This window comes from Salvelinus fontinalis, chromosome 6 (genome assembly GCF_029448725.1).
Source record: "Salvelinus fontinalis isolate EN_2023a chromosome 6, ASM2944872v1, whole genome shotgun sequence".
Taxonomy (NCBI): Eukaryota; Metazoa; Chordata; class Actinopteri; order Salmoniformes; family Salmonidae; genus Salvelinus; species Salvelinus fontinalis.
The window spans coordinates 19970955-19995247 of NC_074670.1; the positions used below are offsets into that span (position 1 = coordinate 19970955).

Genomic DNA, 24293 nt, shown 5'->3' on the forward strand with positions numbered 1-24293 from the left:
GCAAGCGCAGACCAACTCAATCCCGTCAAGAGGTAAAAATGTCAGGCTGTCTTTTCAAACAGCTCATACACTAAAATGGCATTTTAAAGTTTTCAGAGTACTATTCCGAGCTCATAGTTTGGAAATAGTTTTAAAACACCACGTTTTTTACTGCACTGGGCCTTTAACTCGACGTTTGACTACATATAGTGTAGCCCTGCCGCCACAAGATGGCGCTATTATTCCTAACGTCGTTGGTCAGTGGATAATAGCGCCTACTAGCGGCTGTCCAGGCTAGCTATAGTGTTGCAAATATCCTTAAACCTATAAATTGTCATTAGTTGTATTTTTCAGGTCAACGACAATGCAGGAACTATTTACTCGTTGCATGAACAGCAGAAACCACCGAGTTTGTAAACCTTTTCATACTAAACAATCTTTGCAGAAACTGCCGAAGTCCTGCCTTGAAATTGTTACGGTTAACCATGACTCCGTTCCGTCCATTTGCTTTACAAGAAGACCCTATTTGAGTTCCTGTTCTAATGCACAAGCAAACGAGGGGAACGATAGGTGGGGGAAATCAAGGGATAGCGGAATCATTTAAAGGTAGGATTTTGGTTGTTTCCGGGTCGTTACTAGTTACCCCAGCCACAGTTATAACCCCCGCCTATTTCTAAATGTATCTTCTTAAAATCTGATTTGTAACCTTAGCAAATCCACACTTTTAACCTCATGCATAACCCTAACCTTAAATTAAGACCGAAAGGCAAATTTTAGTTTTTATTAATTTTCTACGATATAGCCAATTTTGACTTTGTGGCTGTGGTAACTACTGGAAAACTAGTTTCCGTCATTCATCCAACGAGTTAGCAAACTAGCATTAGCATCTCAATAATCTCTCGGTCAACCTGAGTAAATACAGGTATTTCTGAATGATTCGTGCCGATCTTCATTTAGACGTGTGTTATTTATACGCATTTAACCTATCTAACAGATTTAAGTTTATAATGGTGGAATAAATATGTTAGACCTTGCACAGAATCAACATTTTGAGCGTGCAGGAAGAGAGGATGCTAGCAAGTAACGTTACTGTTAGATTATTCTGCTCCAATGCTTCTTGAATAACTAACGTTAGCTTGCTAATATTGTGTCGATAATTGTTGCTAGCTAATAGCCATCATGTCTTCATTCATTCACAGACTCATTGGAGGATTCGCCAGTGTTGGACTCCCTGGCAATATGACGCTATTTCATTTCGGGAATTGCTTTGCCTTGGCTTATTTTCCCTACTTTATAACCTACAAATGCAGTGGATTGTAAGTATCAGCACCTCTCATACTATATAAACAGCATTAGATTAATTTGTTAGTTGACCCCATACATTTAGCGACTGAACATGTCTTTTTGAATGATCTGTTCACTAACTAGTCACCCTTACTGGGCTCCTGAATTGCACAGCGGTCTAAGGCACTGCATCTCAGTGCAAGAGGCATCACTACAGTCCCTGGTTCGAATCCAGGCTGTATCACATCCGTCCGTGATTGGGAGTCCCATAGGGCGGTGCACAATTGGCCCAGCTTCGTCCGGGTTTGGCCCGGTGTAGGTTGTCATTGTAAATAAGAATTTCATCTTAACTGACTTGCCTAATTAAATTTAAAAATATTGTAGAGGGTGGAATGTAATCTACATGGAAATGTCAGTAGATTGAGAGGAGGTCAGCCAATCCTCCTGCCACTCTAGGCAACCATGTGTCTGTATACTAGAATGTTTTGAACAATGTCTCTCTCTTGATCCCTATTGTAGATCAGAATACAATGCATTCTGGAGATGTGTTCAAGCAGGAGCTACCTACCTATTTGTGCAGCTATGCAAGGTGAACATTGACTGCCCAAACTGTCTGTTTTCTGAAAAGCAATAAAAGTACCATCATTCTGTCAAAGGAACTGATGATCACATTGGGATGCAGACTAAAAACTGCTTGATTACTAATGTAGCCTGCTAGTTATTAGTTAGTACTAGTTAAATGTATCCTACTAGGGCAGCAGGTAGCCATTGGTTAGTAACCGAAAGGTCACTGGTTTGAATACTCGAGCCAACAAGGTGAAAAATCTGTCAATGTGCTCTTGAGTAAGGCAATTAACCCTAATTTGCTACAAGGGTGCGGTACAACTATGGCTGACCATGTGAAACAACATGTTTCACTGCACCTATCTGGTATATGTGACAATAAAAAAATGTGTGTTATTGCATTAACAATGTCTCTGTTCCAGATGCTATTTCTGGCCACATTTTTCCCTACATGGGAGGGAGGAGCTGGCGTGTATGACTTTGTTGGTGAGTTTATGAAGGCTACGGTGGACCTGGCTGACCTTCTGGGCCTGCATCTGGTCATGTCCAGGAACGCAGGAAAGGGAGAGTACAAGATCATGGTGGCAGCGATGGGATGGGCCACAGCAGAGCTCGTTATGTCAAGGTACATTCTCTTTCTCGATCTTTCTCTGTCCCCCTACGGTTTCTCTTTAAATCTTTTTGGGTGCACTCCAGATTCACATTAATTTCAGCGTAGATTATAGTCATTCACTACCCAAGCTCACTAGTGTAGTTGTCAGTAAGTTTAATTGCAATGCTGTCTCTTGTATTTAATCCTCTTGCCCTGTCATCCAGGTGTATACCTCTATGGGTGGGTGCCAGAGGCATTGAGTTTGACTGGAAATACATACAGATGAGCTTCGACTCCAACATCAGCCTGGTAAATCCCCTTGCACTGACACTTATACTGCTGAATCAAATAGACATTTATTTTGACTTCCAATAAATACTTAGATAATGAATACTCATCAACATTACATTTCCTGTGGTGGGCTTAGAAGAAGTATAGTTTCGAAGGAAATTTGATGTCGTGTTCTATTTCAGGTGCACTATATCGCCATGGCAGCAGTAGTGTGGATGTTCACGCGGTACGACCTCCCGAAGAGCTTCCGTCTTCCTGTGACTGTACTGTTAGGGCTGTGTGTATACAAGGCCTTCCTCATGGAGTGAGTATCACATACTTCAACGTACCCAGGGAAGGGAACTGTGGAACTCCATACTGTAGAAATGGTCACCCTTACAGAGCTGGTTTTCAGCTCATAGTGCTATTCTGTTCTGGGGGGGGAACTGAAGCTTTTCTCTACACCACTACAGGTCATTAATAACACTGATAGCTACAGTTGTGTAATGGTCCGGATTAGAGGTCGACCGATAATGATTTTTCAACGCCGATACCGATTATTGGAGGACAAAAAAGCCCATACCGATTAATCGGGCGTTTTTTTTTGTTTTTTTTTATTTAAATATATATATGTCATACACACACACATTTTTGTAATAATGACAATTGCAACAATACTGAATGAACACTTTTATTTTAATTTAATATAATACATAAATACACACACACACACACAGCTCTGAAGTGACAATGATACTGAAGAGTCTGCTTAGGAGACAAATACTCTCAACTGTTTGAATAAAAATAGAGTAAGTTACCTGTGATGAATGTTGAAAACAAAAACTGTCATTTCTATATGCAGGAAATCCTATTTTAATAATGGGCATGGTAAGAATTGACGACCAAAGTGCGAGTCATAATTCCCATGACACCTAGCAAAATCTGAAAAGCGGTTCCTTCATTTATTCCATAGGATATTTTTAGATTCATTTAAAATAAGGTCTGTGTTTCATGTAGGCTTACACCACCTTGCCAATTTTATAACTGTGTAGATATCATAGGACAAGATAACTCTGATCAATATTGGCTAAATATAAGCGAAGATCGTTTTTTTTGTAGAGTGGATTTATGAAAATATGTTGACAAACGTTACCTTATCCTAGTGAGATTTACACGGGTATCAAAATGTCGAGGCGGCTTAAGCCTGCACGAAACACAGAACTTATTTGAAGTAGATCAAGACATTCTCTATGGAAGACATGAACGGTAAAATAACGAAGGAACCCCTTTCAAGTTCAGCCGCAAGTTATTACAGGAATTATAACGCGTCGACTATTTCTCTCTAAACCATATACCTTTGACTAATCCGTAAACTATCACCTCGAAAACAAAACGTTTATTCCGTTCCGTATTTTATCTAGCGGGTGGCATCCATGAGTCTAAATATTCCTGTTACATTGTGTAACAGTTTAACTTTAGTCCGCCCCCTCGCCCCGGGCACGAACCAGGGACCCTCTGCACACAGACAACAGTCACCCACGAAGCATCGTTACCCATCGCTCCACAAAAGCTGCGGCTTTTGCAGAGCAAGGGGAACCACTACTTCAAGGTCTCAGAGCAACTGACGTCACCGATTGAAAGGCTATTAGCGCGCACCACCACTAACTAGCTAGCCATTTCACATCCGTTACACTTGCACAACCTTCAATGTTATGTCATAACTACGTAAAATTCTGGCAAATTACTTCGCAAAGAGCCAGGCGGCCCAAACTGTTGCATATACCCTGACTCTGCGTGCAATGAACGCAAGAGAAATGACACAATTTCACCTGGTTAATATTGCCTGCTAACCTGGATTTCTTTTCGCTAAATGTGCAGGTTTAAAAATATATACTTGTGTATTGATTTTAAGAAAGGCATTGATGTTTATGTTTAACTACACATTGGCGCAATGACAGTCATTGATTGATTGTTTTTTATAAGATAAGTTTAATGCTAGCTAGCAATTTCCCTTAGCTTACTGCATTTGCGTAACAGGCAGGCTCCTCGTGGAGTGCAATGTAATCAGGTGTTGGAGCATTGGACTAGTTAACTGTAAGGTTGCAAGATTGGATCCCGCGAGCTGACAAGGTTAAAAATCTGTCGTTCTGCCCCTGAAGCAGAACGTTCCTAGGCCGTCATTGAAAATAAGAATGTGTTCTTAACTGACTTGCCAAGTTAAATAAAGTTGTAAAAAAAAAAAAAAGGCAAGTCGGCGCCCAAAAATACCGATTTCCGATTGTTATGAAAACTTGAAATCGGCCCCAATTAATCAGCCATTCCGATTAATCGGTCGACCTCTAGTCTGGATGACCAACCCCTATTTTTCAAAAGTAACAATACATTATTGAAATGGTACTGAAAACAATGACGCCTCCAAGTTCATGTCATTATCCATCATAATTATGATGTTAGCAACAATCAGTTTCATGGTAGCCAACAACTGACATATTGGTATAAAACATAGCTACACATCCATCATAATAATTGTTCATAGACATCTACTCATTTTCTCCTCTGTCCTCTAACTTCTCTCAGGTTGTTTGTCCACGTGTTCCTGCTGGGGAGCTGGACAGCCCTCCTGGTGAAGGCGGTGCTCACTGGATCCATCTCCCTCTGTTCTCTCTTCCTCTTCGTCACGCTGGTGCACAGCAACTGAGACTGGCTGGGAGCCCGACAAAGAGGGTCTTTAACACACACACAGGGCCTTTCAACCAGACTGCGTCTGTACAGATAAATTTTGTATTGCTCAGAAAGATGGCAGGAATATGAGCATTTGTGATTTCAGACTTTTTTGTTATGATACTTATTTTTTTTAAGTGTATGATTTATTATTGTGCTGGAATTAGTACGATAGATTGAGTATTTATAACAAGTGGATGAAAGTGGATGCCTCTTAAGCGTTGTAGTACAGTTACTAAACTACTTTGACATGTAAGCAGATGGTACAATACTGGTGTTACTCTGTGTGTGTTCAGCTGCATTGCTGTAGGTATGAAAGAGATTAACTTAATCTCATTCGACATGATGAAATACAAATGTTGGCACCCTTCTTGTCACATGACTTAAGCAGCATAATGGCTTATTTATGTTGTAAGATTACATGACATGGTAGCAGTGGGTTATGCTACTCTATGGAAAATTAATGAGGTGTGCGTGAATGGCCAATAAATGACTTCATATGCTACTTTTGATTTGTGCACAGTGTGCTTATTACACAAGATATACTATGCAAAATCTATTTAAAACATTGTCTATCTACAAAAGGGAGGAGATGGAGGTCAAATTTGTACTCAATTTTGAGGTGTAGTTCAGACTCCTCATATGAGAGCTTTATGTATGGTGTGGTGTTGTAAGGAGAAGAAAATCACATTTTCACACCTGACTTGCACGCATACTGGTACTACAAACCCCATTATGTACTGTGGGGCCCAATTCTGCTGGTTTCCATGGTGACTTGGTGTCTGTATAGTAGTGGACTTGTCCTTGAATGATGAATACTCTTGTTGTGTCCAGATTCCCACACATATTGCCTTTCCAATCTGAAGAATTGGTGCTCCACATCTACCACCGGAATGCCACTTCTAATTCACTCCGGAGATAATAGATTGTTCCCCTTGTAGTTAGCCTTACAATGACCAGTCTAGTCTGTGTAGAAACCTTTTGACCAGTCTAGTCTGTGTAGAACCCTGTTGACCAGTCTAGTCTGTGTAAAAACCTATTGACCAATCTGTATAGAAACCTGTTGTCAATGGCAAGGTACACCTATTTGTAATGGTTGCAACATTAGGTGGGACGTCTCATTGTTGCATACCCTATAGCTGTGGGGAACAGATAGACAGTAAAAAGGTTTACAAATGCTCCCTCCTTTCTTGAATTGGGTTTACTGCTTCTGTGGGGGCCATCCATCACATCTCAAGCCCTCTGGGGGACCTCAGGAGGCTATTTGGCTTGTCACCTAAAACTCTCACAAACATTTATAGATGCACAATTGAGAGCATCCTGTTGGGCTGTATCACCGCCTGGTACGGCAACTGCACCACCCACAACCGCAGGGCTCTCCAGAGGGTGGTGTGGTCTGCACAACGCATCACCGGGGGCAAACTACCTGCCCTCCAGGACACCTACAGCACCCGATATCACAAGAAGTCCAAAAAGATCATCAAAGACAACAACCACCCGAGCCACTGCCTGTTCACCCCACTACCATCCAGAAGGCGAGGTCCGTACAGGTGCATCATACCTGGGACCGAGAGACTGAAAAATAGCTTATATTTCAAGGCCATCAGACTGTTAAACAGCCATCAATAACACAGAGAGGCTGCTGCCTACATACAGACTTGAAATCATTGGCCACTAAGAAATGGACCACTTGTCACTTTATTAATGCCACTTTAATAATAATGTTTACATATCTGGCATTACTCATCCAATATATATATATATATACTGTATTTTATACCATCTATTGCATCTTGCCTATGCCGCTTGGTCATTGCTCATCCATATATTTATATGTACATATTCATATTCCATCCCTTTACTTAGTTTGTGTGTATTGGGTAGTTGTTGTGGAATTGTTAGATTACTTGTTAGATATTGCTGCACTGTCGGAACTAGAAGCACAAGCATTTCGCTACACTTGCAATAACATCTGCTAACCATGTGCATGTGACCAATAAAATTTGATTTGATTTCATTTGATTATGCCCTTGACAAAGGCCCCATTGCAATAAAGGGCTACAAGAGAGGGAGGGATACTTTCCTCTCTGACATTTGCATTGATGCATTAAACATATGCCTCTAGGTCAGGGCTGAACTGGCAGAACCTTACTGCAGGCTATACCTGAGTGTGTTCCAGTTGTACCATGGCATCAGACAGGTACTTTCTTCACCATGGACTTTTGTTACTGGATAAGAGCGTCTGCTAAATGACTTAAATGTAAATGTTACCAGCTGTGGCTCACAGTAAGGGGAGTCTGAAATATGCCAATGGTTTCAAAGTTCAGGACAGGGATGTGTTTGCTATAACTTACCCCAAATCAGGTAACTGATGCAACAGATTCCATATCTCAGTGTGATCTGCAAGCCTTTAGGCACCTTTTTCAAATTCAGGGATCAACAGCTTGACATGATTTTCAAACATGACATAACTTAGCCAATTTTGGTGTTGTAACTGCATCTTTGGATGGGTCCAAATCCATCTATTCAAAATGTATTATTAGTAGTAGTATTAGTATGAATTATTATTATTCGTGTATCATTGTAATTGGATTATGCTGCTATCTGCTGAGTGAACTGTTATATTTTTTTTGCATCTGCTTCCCTCCCATTTTACTAATATATGCATATTATTAATATATTTGTATAGAAAACACTCGGAAGTTTCTAAAACTGTTTGAATGATGTCTGTGAGTATAACAGAACTCATATGGCAGGCAAAAACCAGAGAAAAAATCCAACCATGAATTGGGAAATCTGAGGTTTGTAGGTTTGCCTATCCAATATACAGTGTCTATGGGGTCATATTACACTTCCTACGGCTTCCACTAGATATCAACATTCTTTAGAACCTTGTTTCAGGCTTCTACTGTGAAGGATGAGGGAATGAGAGCTGTTTCAACCAGGTGTCTGGCAGAGTGCCATGAGCTCACTCAGGCGCGCCCGGGTGAGAGGTAGCTGTGTTCCTTTTCGTTTCTAAAGACAAAGGAATTCTCCGGTTGAAACATTATTGAAGATTTATGTTAAAAACATCTTCAAGATTGATTCTATACATCGTTTGACATGTTTCTACGAACTGTAATGGAATTTTTTGACTTTTCGTCTGGCCTGAGCATCATGAATTTGGAATTTTGAACTAAACGCGCAAACAAAAAGGAGGTATTTGGACATAAATGATGGATTTTATCAAACAAACCAAACATTTATTGTGGAACTGGGATTCCTGGGAGTGCATTCTGATGAAGATCATCAAAGGTAAGTCAATATTTATAATGCTATTTCTGACTTCTGTTGACTCCACAACATGGCGGGTACCTGTATGGCTTGTTTTTGTGTCTGAGTGCCGTACTCAGATTATTGCATGGTGTGCTTTTTCCGTAAAGTTTTTTAAAAATCTGACACAGCGGTTGCAAGTTTATCTAAAAAGTTCCATGTAAAACACTTGTATCTTTTATCAATGTTTATTATGAATATTTCTGTAAATTGATGTGGCTCTCTGCAAAATCACCGGATGTTTTGGAGGCAAAACATTACTGAACATAACGCGCCAATGTAAACTAAGATTTTTGTATATAAATATGAACTTTATCGAACAAAACATACATGTATTGTGTAACATGAAGTTCTATGAGTGTCATCTGATGAAGATCATCAAAGGTTAGTGATTAATTTTATCTCTATTTCTGCTTTTTGTGACTCCTCTCTTTGGCTGGAAAAATGGCTGTGTTTTTCTGTGACTAGGTACTGACCTAACATAATCAGATGGTGTGCTTTCGTCTTAAAGCCTTTTTGAAATCGGACACTGTGGTGGGATTAACAACAAGTCTATCTTTAAAATGGTGTAAAATACTTGTATGTTTGAGGAATTTTAATTATGAGATTTCTGTTGTTTGAATTTGCCGCCCTGCACTTTCACTGGCTGTTGTCAAGTCGATCCCGTTAACGGGATCTCAGCCGATCTCAGCCGTAAGAAGTTAATGGACTGACTTCAGCATTGCAAATTAATGAAACAATTGGAAAAATGTGCCTACATGCAATGTAATTATCTTATAATTTAGCTATCACACTGAGCTTATGTAAGTTTGTCTATTGAACTCATGTTTAAGACTAAGGCTTTCATTTAGGTCATCTATGTTACCCAGAACCCAAAAGATGTTATGGTGTCATCATTTCACTTCCACAAGTGAAATGGATATAGGATATATAAATAAACGTGAGGGACCTTTTGATGCCATAAGTCCCTACTAAAAGAAGAGGGTAACTGGGTTTGATTGCAATTAACATTTGTTTATCTACACAGTGTTGTTTGGGAAGTGGACAGACCATGTGAAAAGCTGGCGAAATTCAGATCTGGGAGATAGAATCCTATACATTACCTATGAAGAAATGGTCATGGTAAAACACCAATCAATGCAAACCGCCTCAGCCCAGTGCTGCGTGACCAGACTAACGGATAGTGAACTAGGCTAACCCCAGGCCAAACTGCTAACATGTCTGTTTCTCTCCTGAAGGACCTGAGGGGAGGGCTGGAACACCTCTCATGGTTCCTTGGTCGGGACCTAAGTGAAGAAACTCTGGACCATGTAGCCAACCATTGCTGTTTCAGCAACATGAAGTTAAACGCGATGTCAAACTACTCCCTGGTGCCACAGGAGATCATGGATAGCAGCAAGTCCACCTTCCTTAGAAAAGGTAGTGGAAACTGGCAAGATAGTGGTTAATCTCTCCCTACAGCGGCATAGGAAGCCAAAATGCTGCTAGTAGTTTAATGTTCTTTCATCATGCAGTGATACACTACTGCAACCATTCTTTGCTTCCATGTACTGTATTTCACTGCACAATTAAAGCACATTCTCCTCATCATGCAGTGATACGCTACTGCAACCGCTCTTTTCTTCAATGTATTTCACTGCACAATTAAAGCACATTTTCCTCATCATGCAGTGATACGCTACTGCAACCGCTCTTTTCTTCCATGTATTTCACTGCACAATTAAAGCACATTCTCCTTGTTCTTTCAGGGGTTGCTTGATACTGAAAAAATAATTTCAGTCCTGAGCAGGATTCCAAATTCACAGCGGTCCTAAAAGAAGAAATGAATGGAACAAACATTAAATTCCCTTGGGATGAGGAGTGAACAGGTGAAAATGTACCGACAACGTTTTCTTGACATTGCAGGCAGTTAGACAGTGAAAAATTGAAAACAAATGGACTCTAAACCCATCTGTGCATCCACAGCATAAGTTTGAATGTCACTGGCCGTGCCCTGAAACCTCAGCAGTACACTGACAATACAATAAAAAGCACTTAAGCTGGATTTCCCAATAGCATCGTAGCACTAAAATCATCTTAATTCCATTGGAACTAAATTCCCGAAAACCCAGCCCAGGTCAAGCTGATCTAAAAAGTCACCACCAAATACAAGTACATTGTCTCGGGTACTGGTACACTGTGTATATAGCCAAGTCTTCGTTACTCTCTAATCTTACTACATTTGCACACACTATAGATTTTTCTATTGTGTTTTTGACTACGTTTGTTTATCCCATATGTAACTGTTGCTTTTGTCTTACTGCTTTGCTTTATCTTGGTCAGGTAGCAGTTATAAATGAGAACTTGTTCTCAACTGGCCTACGTGGTTAAATAAAGGTGAGAAAAAAAAACTCATTGTGTATTTAGTCCTCGTTATTATTTTTCAATTATTTGTATACATTTTTTAATTTCTGCATTGTTGGGAAGGGACTATAAGTAAGCATTTCAGTGTTAGTCTACACCTGTTGTTTATGAAGCATGACGAATAAAATTTGATTTGAAATGGTCCTGAAGTCCTACTGCCACAGGAATGACTTGTGGTTAACTGGATATTTTGTAACTTTGTTACTATTTTGATTGAACTCGGTGCTTGTTGGTTAGGTCAAAGACCGGCTTTCAAATCAAAGTTTATTGGTCGCGTAAACATATCTGCAGATGTTATCGCAGGTGCAGCGGAATGCTTATGTTTCTAGCTCCAACAGTGCAGTAATATCTAGCAATACAATAACAAGACACACATAATCCAAAAAGTAAAAAAACAATCATTTAATTTCTGAACTATTCTTGTGTAGTACTTATTTCAAATTTCTTTTCATATAAACAACTGGTAGTTGAATACATTTAAATGAGCCATAATCTGGTAATAACAGACTTATCATGAATAGTAAAATACTGTAAATTATATTGCACATTGTATACATCTGACAGTCACATGGTACTGTGTCTTGTTTTTTCTTACTGCTGAGGATTTGGATAAAGGGTTGTGCTCACATAGTGCTGTATAGTCAGAGGGACATAAAGCGTTTGTTGACTTGCAGGCATAGTCTTCAGATGACAGCAGTCCTAATGTAACCATAAGAAGTTTGTTGTACAAAAACTTGAGGGTTCTCACTGCAACAATTTAATTAACATTTTCATAACAAGGTGCGGGAGACAACACTTTGGGGGTCAGCATTCCCTTTCCGGCTGTGTCAGTTAGGAATCTCCTTATTGATTTCACGAACCATTTGGCATTGAACACATGGTCCGCAGAAAGCAGTCATACACCAGTCATCGCAAATGGTTCCCTGTAGAAATCAACATATTATTAGGGTGGCTAAGGTGATATCAACTTCTCACATTCCTATGTCGTAGGCCTATAATGATCAGTCCCTAAGCCCTGACTAGCGCTGGCCCTGACAGGGTGAGGATGAGACAGGTAACACAAAGGGCTGATTTACTGGACACAGATTACACATAGTCCTGGACTAAAAAGCATGGCCAATGGAGAATTCCCATTGAAATAGCATTTTTTTGTCCAGGATTTAGCTTAACGTTAGTCCAGGACACCGTCCCAAAGTACTTTGTGATATAACTGAGTTGATGCTGCACAAAGATAATGCTGAATAGTGTGCATGGAGAAAGAGGTAATGGACATGTTTAACAATACATGAAGATGCATATCTATACAGCTGTACAATCAGCAACATGCCATATGCATACCTCTATGTTATACCGCTCCCGAATGCTGGTTCGCAACATAAAATGTGTCCATGGAACATGAGAGAGTAAGAAACACTCTCCGTATTTCTCTGCCATCTTAACGGCCTGAATGCAGGGACAGAAAAATCCACAGAGACCTGTTGGTATGAATGAACAGGCAAGTAAATGATGACTGAAACTGACCCAATTACACTCCTCTGTAAATGTACCGTATTTGGACAGTGAAGCTAAAACGTATAACTTGGTTCTATACTCCAGCATTTTGGCTTAGACAACAAATGTTTCATATGAGACAACAGTACATAATGTCCCATTTTATTTTAAGGTGTTTCCATACATATCCGTTTGGAAATGAATGCACTTTATGTATCTAGTCCCCCCATTTGACAGTGTCAAGTATTTTAGCATATTCACTCAGGCCCAGATTCTGACCAAAGATAAGAAAGCATAAATGGAATGTCATTCTCTTTTTATGCACTTTTATATTTATGCACTTTTCTCTGCATATTCAGACCTTGAATTTAAGTATGAGAATAAAATGCTATTCACCCACGATTCATTTGAGGTGGAGCTGGAATATATGAAGGTGTGACAGAGGTGTGTCTACAGATACGCCGTATTCTGACCTTGACTTAATTCTCTAATAATTCCACCACCTTTACGTGCGAAGGAACCATGAATAAGGTCTAGCGAACTTACCTGTTCCATGTCTGAGGTCTACGGACAATTCCTTAGATCTCATGGCTTGGGTTTTGCTCTGACATGCACTGTCAACTGTGGGACCTTATACAGACAGGTGTGTGCCTTTCCAAATCATGTCCAATCAATTGAATTTACCCCAGGTGAACTCCAATGAAGTTGTAGAAACATCTCAAGGATGATCAATGGAAACAGGATGCACCTGAGCTCAATTTCGAGTCTCATAGCAAAGGGACAGAATGCTTATGTAAATAGTGTATTTTCATTTTTAATACATTTGCAAACATTTCTAAAAACATGTTTTCGCTTTGTCATTATGGAGTATTGTGTGTACAGTCATGGCCAAAAGTTTTGAGAATGACACAAATATTAATTTTCACAAAGTCTGTGGCCTCAGTTTGTATGATGTCAATTTGCATATACTCCAAAATGTTATGAAGGGTGATCAGATGAATTACAATTAATTGCAAAGTCCCTCTTTGCCATGCAAATGAACTGAATCCCCCAAAAACACTTCCAATGCATATCAGCTCTGCCACAAAAGGACCGGCTGACATCATGTCAGTGATTCTCTCGTTAACACAGGTGTGAGTGTTGACGAGAACAAGGCTGGAGATCACTCTGTCATGCTAACAGACTGGAAGCTTCAAAAGGAGGTTGGTGCTTGGAATCATTGTTCTTCCACTGTCAACCATGGTTACCTGCAAGGAAACACGTGCCGTCATCATTGCTTTGCACAAAAAGGGCTTCACAGGCAAGGATAATGCTGCCAGTAAGATTGCACCTAAATCAACCATTTATCGCATCATCAAGAACTTCAAGGAGAGCGGTTCAATTGTTGTGAAGAAGGCTTCAGGGTGCCCAATAAAGTCCAGCAAGCGCCAGGACCGTCTTCTAAAGTTGATTCAGCTGCGGGATCGGGGCACCACCAGTACAGAGCTTGCTCAGGAATGGCAGCAGGCAGGTGTGAGTGCATCTGCACGGACAGTGAGGCAAAGACTTTTGGAGGATGGCCTGGTGTCAAGAAGGGCAGCAAAGAAGCCACTTCTCTCCAGGAAACACATCAGGGACAGACGGATATTCTGTAAAAGGTACAGGGAATGGACTGCTGAGGACTGGGGTAAAGTCATTTTCTCTGATGAATCTCCTTTCCAATTGTTTGGGGCATCCGGAAAAAAGCTTGTCCGGAGAAGACAAGGTGAGCGCTACCATCAGTCCTGTGTCATGCCAACAGTAAAGCATCCTGAGACCATTCATGTGTGGGGTTGCTTCTCAGCCAAGGAAGTTGGCTCACTCACAATTTTGCCTAAGAACACAGCCATGAATAAAGAATGGTACCAACACATCCTCCGAGAGCAACTTCTCCCAACCATCCAGGAACAGTTTGGTGACGAACAATGCCTTTTCCAGCATGATGAAGAACCTTGCCATAAGGCAAAAGTGATAACTAAGTGGCTCGGTGAACAAAACATCGATATTTTGAGTCCATGGCCAGGAAACTCCCCAGACCTTAATCCCACTTGTGGTCAATCCTCAAGAGGCGGGTGGACAAACAAAAACCCACAAATTCTGACAAACTCCAAGCATTGATTATGCAAGAATGGGCTGCCATCAGTCAGGATGTGGCACAGAAATTAATTGACAGCATGCCAGGTCGGACTTGCAGAGGTCTTGAAAAAAAAGGGTCAACACTGCAAATATTGACTATTTGCATCAACTTCGTGTAATTGTCAATAAAAGCCTTTGACATTTATGAAATGCTTGAAATTATACTTCAGTATTCCATAGTAACATCTGACAAAAATATCTAGACACTGAAGCAGCAAACTTTGTGGAAATTAATATTTGTGTCATTCTCAAAACTTTTGGCCACGACTGTAGATTGTTGAGAAAAAAAAAGATTTAATCAATTTTAGGGCTGTAACGTCACAAAATGTGGAAAAAGTCAAGGGGTCTGAATACTTTCTGAAAGCAATGTAAATAAGGCCCCTCACTTGACAGTGCATGTCACAGCAAAAACCAAGCCATGAGATCGAAGGAATTGTCCGTAGAGCTCCGAGACAGGATTGTGTCGAGGCACAGATCTGGGGAAGGGTACCAAAATATTTCTGCAGCATTGAAGGTCCAAAGAACACAGTGGCCTCCATCATTCTTAAATGGAAGAAGTTTGGAACCACCAAGAATCTTGCTAGAGATGGCCGCCCGGCCAAACTGAGCAATGGGGGGAGAAGGGCCTTGCTCAGGAAGGTGACCAAGAACCTGATGGTCACTCTGACAGAGCTCCAGAGTTCCTCTGTGGAGATGCGAGAACCTTCCAGAAGGACAACAATCTCTGCAGCAATCCACCAATCAGGCCTTTATGGTAGAGTGGCCAGACATGACAGCCCGCTTGGAGTTTGCCAAAAAGCACCTAAAGGACTCTCAGACCATGAGAAACAAAATTCTCTGGTATGATGAAACCAAGATTGAACTCTTTGGCCTGAATGCCAAGCGTCACGTCTGGAGGAAACCTGGCACCACCTCTACGATGAAACATGGTGGTGGCAGAAGTACTAAGAGATCCTTGGTGAAAACCTGCTCCAGAGCGCTAAAGACCTCTGACTGGGGCAAAGGTTAATCTTCCACAGGACAACAACCCTAAGCACACAGCCGAGATAATGAAGGAGTGGCTTCGGGACAAGTCTCTGAATGTCCTTGAGTGGCCCAGCCAGAGCCCGGATTTCAAACCGATCGAACATCTCTGGAGAGACTTGAAAATAGCTGTGCAGCGACGCTCCCCATCCAACCTGACAGAGCTTGAGAGGATCTGCAGAGAAGAATGGGAGATACTTCCAAATACAGGTGTGCCAAGCTTGTAGCGTCATACCCAAGACGACTCAAGGTTGTTATCGCTGCCAAAGGTGCTTCAACAAAGTACTGAGTAATGAGTAGGGACACACCTACTTTTACTATTTTCTAGATTGTAGAATAATAGTGAAGACATCAAAACTATGAAATAACACATATGGAATCATGTAGTAACCAAACAAGTGTTAAACAAATCCAAATATATTTTAAGATTCTTCAAAGTAGCCACCCTTTGCCTTGATGGAGTGCTGCATCAGATGGCCTGGCCTCCACAATCACCCAACCCCAACCCAATTGAGATGGTTTGGGATGAGTTGGACCGCAGAGTGAAGGAAAAGCAGCCAACAAGTGCTCAGTATATGCGGGAATTCCTTCAAGACTGTTGGGAAAGCATTCCAGGTGAAGCTGATTGAGAGAATGCCAAGAGTGTGCAAAGCTGTCATCAAGGCATAGGGTCGCTACTTTGAAGAATCTCAAATATAAAATATATTTGGATTTGTTTAACACTTTTTGGGTCACTACATCATTCCATATGTATTATTTCATAGTTTTGATGTCTTCACTATTATTCTACAATGTAGATAATTGTAAAAATTAAAATAAAATAAAACTTGAATCAGTAGGTATGTCCAAACTTTTGACTGGTACTATATATACATTTGCAAAAACTTTGCCATTGTGGGGTATTGTGTGTAGATTGATGAGGGGGGGAAACAATTTAATCCATTTTAGAATAAGGTTGTAACTTGTGGAGAAAAAAAGAAAATGTGGAAAAAGCCAAGGGGTCTGAATACTTTCCGAATGCACTGTATATTGTGCCCAATAGAAAAGAATGGTGAATAATGTATTGAGTACATTTCAAATCACTTTAATTGTAAATAAGAATATATAATGTTTCTGAACATTTCTACATTAATGTGGATGCTACCATGATTACGGATAGGCTTAATCATGAATGAATAGCAAATAAGGATGAGTGAGAAAGTTACAGATGCCCGCAAAACATGCTAACATCTCACCATTACCAAAAACAGGGGAAGTCGGGGGTATGATAGTTATGCATCTGTAACTTTCTTACTCGTCATTATTCACAATTCATTCATGATTATCCCTAATCATGGTAACATCCACATGAATGTAGAAGTGTTCAAAGACATATTATATTCTTATTTACAATAAAAGAGACTAAAAAATGACACAATAAATTATTTACCATTCATTTCTATTGGGCAACTAAAACAAACTGCAAATGCATCCACCAAGTTTGTAGAGTCACAAGCATGATGTAGTCATTGTGTGCTAGGTATATGGGATCAAATAAGAAACGTTTCACTAAATGTAATACACTATAAGTGAATTTGTCCAAATACCTATGACAGCTTCAAATGGGGGTCTAGATAGGGTACATAAAGTGATTTCATTTCTAAATGGTAAAACAGATATGTATGAAAATACACTCAAAAAGGTGACATTGCGTACTGTTGCCTCATATAAGTTAACATGTTTGATCTCAAATCCAAAATGCTGTAATATAAAGCCAAATTAAAAGTTTTAGTTTTACTGTCAAAATAAATATGTAGTGTACATCTTGGCTTGTATTAATCAAATAGTATGTAAACAATCAAAATGTGTAGGTACCATTCTAGCCATTACTTACAGACATCTCTGTCAACACAGCAATCCATCACTCCAGAGCTCCATGTCTTTTTCTGGATCCCGGCAAACTGGCCCCCAGCTAAAGTCCTTGGTTGTCTTGTAGTGGCGTCTTGAAATACGTTGCACATATTTCCTGCAACTACCCTGCTCAATGAATATAAATTAATACAGAATTTATATAGACCTAGATTTTACTTCTAGCTAGCTAGCTCATCATACGAATAGCTAGCTAGCTACTGTGGCTAGCTAGCTAGCTAGCTACCTAGCAACAGTAGCCAGTTACTTGAGCAAATGTAAATATTATAAAATAAAATTATCTGCAAAGTAATGCATTTGCATTCTTAATGTTTACTCTTTAGTAAACGTTTCTTTTGTGTTTCAAAAACGTACCTAAAGGTTAACAAACAAGCCTAATCTAGCTAGAAAATTAGTTTATGTCACGCTTTGGTGTTTAGGATGTTACTAGGCAACGGTAATTCATAAATTGCATTCCACAAACCACGATCATCCCTCCATCCATTGCCATTACTATGAAAATGTGTTGAAAATTCTGTGAGACTATTTCCTCTTATATATTAATTGTACTTTACTTTGTCATTGTTTTAGTAACAAACAATAATCAATAGTCAAATTGACAGCTGCATGTGCAAGAAAATAAACAAAAACATTTATTATGGTTGTGCACAATATACAAAAGTTGTATAATCGTACATGCAGGTTTATTAGGCCTTTTTGTAAATTCCATGCATGACTTATTCAATTGGAATTCATCAGATACTGTATGTAATATAAAGCCATCAGTGTTTTTCTTCTTCTTTTATTAGGTATGCACAGACCCCCAAAACTCAAATGGATTGATTGCCTTTCAATCTCGACCCAGTTGGTGTTTCATCTCTCTTGCCATCTGACATAGAGCACAGGGTCCACAGAACATGTGCACTGCCCAGTCATCAATTATGCTGCCCTAGAAATAGAGGGAGGATTAAAAAATATATTTGTTTTGCTTATTGGTGACTACTGTACTGTATAAGTACACATACATCATACAGTCAAACCAAGCTATCAAAATTTACAATGATGTTGTTCAGCAATATAGTTAAAGTAGTTTTTCATTAATACACAGATGTTTTGCAGGTTTGTTGCACTGTACTAGACAGCTTTCTCACCGGGATGTTGTATCTCTCTCTCATTGATGTGCGCATCATCATCATAGTTGTTGGCAGTAGGGGGAGACAGAAGCATTCACCATACCTCTCAGCCATCTGACAGGCTAGGCACATTGAACAGAAGGTACCACACAAACCTGGAAGATACAAATTATTATGAAATTGTAGACATAGCTTTTAAAAAGGTTAATGTTTGCTATTACAGCCTACACTTACAGACCCTCCTGTCAATGCAACAGTCCAGAATCCTTGAGTTCCACTTTGCCGGAGTATTGGGTTGACTCATTACCGCTCTATCACACACTCCATATCCAGATTTGCAGGCTGAAATAATAAGAAATGTATAGGTATGTTGAAGACAATTGGGACCTGCAGTAATCATTAGAACATTTAACAGGGCTCTACAGTGTGACCATTTTACTCACATATATGCCTAAATATTTTGCTGTGCAACCTTGAATTGAAATTTAGGAGCACCAATGCGCCTAGACAAATCAAGGATTCCAGTTTTATTACCTCAAATATGTTTTATTTTGCTCCTAAATTTCTTTAGGTGCTCCAACATATTTTCAATATTTGTTTTAAAAATAAAATAATAAAAAAAGATAATCGTAGCCATGTTTAAATATTCTTTTTATTTGACAAATATTGTCTGTTTGGGGTCATTTTGAACAGGTTAGGGTAGGGTAGGTTACTGAAGTGATACTGTAATCTGAAATACAGGGCATGATTATCCTATAGCTGCGCTTAATAGTAACTTTACCTATCATACCAATTAGAAAGGGGGTTGTAAGTGTGGAGCTCTCTTATTTTATTATTATTAGGCCTGGCTATGTTCTCCTCTACCGCCATCTACAGGGAATCTAGCTAACTGCGTTAGACCAAACTTGTGCAGAGGTCTGATATGTACTTCCTTCCCGAGGAAAGGTTTGTTTGATTGATAATTGGCGAATTTTTTAAAAGAATTGTTAGCTAGCTAGTTACAAACTCAATTCCAGTGTCTAACCACTGCATCATCACAAGCTGAGCTCTAACGTTAGCTTAGTACAACTACAGCATTTGTTCCTAAGGGACCTTCATTTCAACAACCACAAAACTTGACAAACAATTACCGTAAGCACTCAACATGCTTGGACTCAACAATGCGTTTTCGTTTTACCTTCTTTTTTCTCCATTTGAAATCACTCCATATGACAACCTCATCCAGCGAAGTTGATAGGCAACGCCAGTGTCAGTGAATTGTTATTAGAACGGTTGCCAAAATTAAATCTAAACACTAACGTTATTGATTGATTGGCGGGGGACTGGGTGGGAGCTTGAAAAGTATTCTCTGATAGATTTTAGCACATGACATGGCTATTTATTTATACATAAATGATTAATTCCAATCAATTAAACTGTTTTGATAGTCAAAGGCAAATATTCAAGTTTTAATGTCACATGCACAGTACAGAATAATTTGCCAAAAAAAGATAAGAATATTTGCAATATAGTACTGTATTGTATAAATAATCAAGATGGGTCTATATAAATGAAATGAAAGACAATTAAATAATACATTAAATAAAAATATATTTACTTTAGTATGGAGGCTGTCTAAAGTTGAATTATATTTTTTTCACATTTTGAAAATGCACTCCCCGTAATTAGTTGAATAGACAATTTTACTGTTTTCAAATGTTTTATTGTATTTAGAATGCCACAATCTCATTCAATGACTGGGTGCACAAACACTGCAGACGGCCAGCAGTGGTCTGCCAGTTGCTGCCTTGGATTTTCTTGGTTTTCCATTTGGATGTTTCTGCAAAACACTTCCCTCATTTTATACACATCATTAATCTGGGTGCCTGTCTGTGATAGTTTTAATTTTCAATGAAATATCTGAGATTATGTGGGGAAATAGGGAACAAAAACACTGTTTTATGAATGAAAACATTTGTCCGTTTTAGAAACATATTGTGTAATGCCCAGTGTTAATCCTATGTACTTTTAGTGATAATTAAGTAGGCTACCTCTGCAAGGTTTCTATCAAATATACTTTTCCCATTTCTTATATCAAGTACCCACTGGGCACAGACGTCAATTCAACATCTATTCCGCGTTGGTTCAACGTTATTTCATTGAAACAACATTGATTAAACCAGTGTGTACCCAGTGGGATACACTACTTCACTTTTCTGAACAGATTACAGAATTGGCAAAGGTGAAGAAGTAATAGGCCTTATTATATGTTTATCAGTTAACTTACCTATTTATTTGGTTGTGTCAAAGACCCATTGCTTTTGAACAATACTTTTTGTACTTTACCTTGAGTCTCAGCAACAACTTACATAGGCCATCATCGCTACCATTTATTATCAACCGGGGATGAAATCTTTTCTCCTAATTGCATAAATAAAATGTATGATAGATGGCCATACTGTTTTGTATTTATTTGTATGACATTTGGTTAAGTACATGCTCTACTGCACTCTTGCCTCTCTGGATAATACATATGTGACTTCTATTTTGTGGTAACCTCAACATGCTTTAGTTAGTTATGGGATTTCTTGTGTTTATTTTGTTTTTCTTTTGTTCCTACTTGATGCCATACACAGAGCCTTGATTGGTTTTAGGTGGGTTTCCATGGCCAATTGTTTCTGTGTCACTTTGTTTCTGTGTTTCTATGATGGAATGAAGCTAGGAATTCTGCTTGAATTATTGTGAGATTATGCTTTATGCTAAAATACTGTCTCTGTGGTGTGGATTTTAGGTTTAAATGGGCCACATACAGACGTCATGCATTTCCTTTTTCCCATTTAATCTAAACAAAAAAAGACACGTCCTCTCACTGTCAACTGCATTTATTTTCAGCAAACTTAACATGTGTAAATATTTGTATGAACATAACAAGATTCAACAACTGAGATATAAACTGAACAAGTTCCACAGACATGTGACTAACATAAATTGAATAATGTATCCCTGAACAAAGGGGGGGGGGGGGGGGGGGGGGGTCAAAATCAAAAGTAACAGTCAGTATCTGGTGTGGCCACCAGCTGCATTAAGTACTGCAGTGCACCTCCTCCTCATGGACTGCACCAGATTTGCCTATTCTTGCTGTGAGATGTTACCCCACTCTTCCACCAAGGCACCTGCAAGTTCCCGGACATTTCTGGGGGGAATGGCCCTAGTCCTCACCCTCTGATCCAACAGGTCCTAGTCGTGCTCAATGGGATTGAGATCCGGGCTATTCGCTGGCCACGGCAGAACACTGACATTCCTGTCTTGCAGGAAATCACACACAGAACGTGCAGTATGGCTGGTGGCATTGTCATGCTGGAGGGTCATGTCAGGATGTGCCTGCAGGAAGGGTACCACGTGAGGGAGGAGGATGTCTTCCCTGTAACGCACAGCATTGAGATTGCCTGCAATGACAACAAGCTCAGTCCGATGATAATGTGACACACCGCCCCAGACCATGACGGACCCTCCACCTCCAAATCGATCTTGCTCCAGTGCACAGGCCTCAGTGTAACGCTCATTCCTTCGATGATAAACGCGAATCCAACCATCACCCCTGGTGAGACAAAACCGTGACTCGTCAGTGAAGAGCACTTTTTGCCAGTCCTGTCTGGTCCAGCGACGGTGTGTTTGTGCCCATAGGCGACGTTGTTGCCGGTGATGTCTGGTGAGGACCTGCCTTACAACAGGCCTACAAGCCCTCAGTCCAGCCTCTCTCTGCCTATTGAGGACAGTCTGAGCACTGATTGAGGGATTGTGCGTTCCTGGTGTAACTCAGGCCGTTGTTGTTGCCATCCTGTACCTGTCCCGCAGGTGTGATGTTCGGATGTACCGATCCTGTGCAGGTGTTGTTACACGTGGTCTGCCACTACGAGGATGATCAGCTGCCCGTCCTGTCTCCCTGTAGTGCTCTCTTAGGCGTCTCACAGTCTGGACATTGCAATTTATTGCCCTGGTCACGTCTGCAGTCCTCATGCCTCCTTGCAGCATGCCTAAGGCACGTTCATGCAGATGAGCAAGGACCCTGGGCATCTTTCTTTTGGTGTTTTTCAAAGTCAGTAGAAAGGCCTCTTTAGTGTCCTAATTTTCATAACTGTGACCTTAATTGCCTACCGTCTGTAATCTGTTACTGTCTTACTGTCTTCCACAGGTGCATGTTCATTAATTGTTTATGGTTCATTGAACAAGCATGGGAAACAGTGTTTAAACCCTTTACAATGAAGATCTGTGAAGTTATTTGGATTTTTTACTAATTATCTTTGAAAGACAAGGTCCTGAAAAGGGGATGTTTCTTTTTTGCTGAGTTTATATGCTAGATCTATCAAGTTAGTGCCTATAGGAAGTGTGTATCCCTTACGTAATGGATGAGCGCATTTGTGTGCCCTGGTCATAGGCCTACGTGCTTCTCCCCCCTCCTATATGGAGCATGTGTCATAACTACCACATTGCAGTGTTTGCGTAATGTTGAGAGTTCACATGTTTTTATTAATTAATAAGCGATGAGGATACCAATTTTAAAAAGCATTGTAAGCTTGGCCTTATAATGCATGAGAAATAGCCTACAAATGAATATGCCATCTGCACTGTGAGACTATGGATGTGATAATATAATGTTATTAATATCATGACAAAGGTATAGGTAACTGTTCAAATAAATTAAACACCAACATAAAGTGTCTTACAGTTTTTTACAATCACTTTGGCACTAATTTCGGAACCTTGATGTCATTTTTCAAAACTCTACACACAAAACTCACAACCAATAATCAAAATGCAAATTTTTCAAAATTCTAACACTTAATCTAATTGCTTGGACGCAATACACATAAAGCTAAGATCATTTGTTCATTGAACTAAAATCACCTGTTCAAAATGACACAACTTAACATCAAAGCATTACCATTTCAAAATGCAATTCACACATTACATCTGAGATTACTGTCTATTCATTTCATTACAATAATCTAACTGCTCGAAATGATAAGTAACTGTTGCATTACTCTTAATGCATAGTTTTATGGAAACTGACAAACAATATTCCATGTTTAGATCATGAACGTTTCAGGATAATGAGATCCGTTGACACCAATTATCGTGGAACATGAACCAATTGAACTACATTATCTATGGATGTAATATTTCATCATCATTCTTTATCAGACACTGTTTCTATGGTCCCATGTATCACTTTTTCAGACCATGTTTTCAGATTTGACATTACTGTACACTCACCGGCCACTTTATTAGGTACACTTATCTAGTACTAGGTAGGACCCCCTTTTGCCTCCACAACAGCCTGAATTATTCACGATGTTGTACGTTAAGAGATGCCCTTCTGCACAGCACTGTTTTAAACAGATGTTATTTGAGCATTTGTGGCCTTTCTGTTAGCTTGAATGAGTCTGGAAATTCTCCTCTGACCTCTCTCATTAACAAGGTGTTTTTGCCCACAGAACTGC

General features: G+C 39.7%; 2 protein-coding genes, 1 long non-coding RNA gene and 1 pseudogene across 3 annotated transcripts; 2 read left to right on the top strand and 2 right to left on the bottom strand.

The window, feature by feature from the left end:
- Positions 1–602: 602 nt before the first annotated feature.
- On the top strand, positions 603–5915 carry LOC129857302 (BOS complex subunit TMEM147). The gene is made up of 7 exons (XM_055925411.1): positions 603–901; positions 1179–1295; positions 1783–1852; positions 2250–2452; positions 2644–2728; positions 2893–3014; positions 5267–5915. Exons 2-7 carry the CDS (start codon positions 1219–1221, stop codon positions 5385–5387), a joined length of 678 nt encoding a protein of 225 aa, XP_055781386.1. The 5' UTR covers positions 603–901; positions 1179–1218; the 3' UTR covers positions 5388–5915.
- A 3631-nt stretch (positions 5916–9546) lies between these two features.
- Positions 9547–10586, top strand: LOC129856826 (sulfotransferase 2B1-like; annotated as a pseudogene).
- Positions 10587–11512: 926 nt separating this feature from the next.
- LOC129857303 (uncharacterized) lies at positions 11513–18122 on the bottom strand. Its single transcript, XR_008759895.1, has 3 exons — positions 17667–18122; positions 12464–12600; positions 11513–12048 (listed from the first exon to the last, which is right to left on the bottom strand). It is a non-coding gene; the product is annotated as an uncharacterized LOC129857303 (long non-coding RNA).
- Positions 18123–18360: 238 nt separating this feature from the next.
- On the bottom strand, positions 18361–20006 carry LOC129856678 (cornifelin homolog A-like). Its single transcript, XM_055924415.1, has 4 exons — positions 19991–20006; positions 19048–19155; positions 18832–18968; positions 18361–18629 (listed from the first exon to the last, which is right to left on the bottom strand). The coding sequence occupies exons 1-4, from the start codon at positions 20004–20006 to the stop codon at positions 18531–18533; spliced, it is 360 nt and encodes a 119-aa protein (XP_055780390.1). The 3' UTR covers positions 18361–18530.
- Between the last annotated feature and the right edge of the window lie 4287 nt (positions 20007–24293).

Coding starts and splice junctions, on each gene's coding strand:
- LOC129857302 (XM_055925411.1), top strand. CDS start 1,219: ATGACGCTATTTCATTTCGGGAATTGCTTTGCCTTGGCTTATTTTCCC. Junction 1,296..1,782: donor ACCTACAAATGCAGTGGATT/GTAAGTATCAGC, acceptor TCCCTATTGTAG/ATCAGAATACAATGCATTCT. Junction 2,453..2,643: donor GCAGAGCTCGTTATGTCAAG/GTACATTCTCTT, acceptor CCTGTCATCCAG/GTGTATACCTCTATGGGTGG.
- LOC129856678 (XM_055924415.1), bottom strand. Junction 18,969..19,047: donor TTGCATTGACAGGAGGGTCT/GTAAGTGTAGGC, acceptor TGTATCTTCCAG/GTTTGTGTGGTACCTTCTGT. Junction 18,630..18,831: donor GAGAGAGATACAACATCCCG/GTGAGAAAGCTG, acceptor CTCTATTTCTAG/GGCAGCATAATTGATGACTG.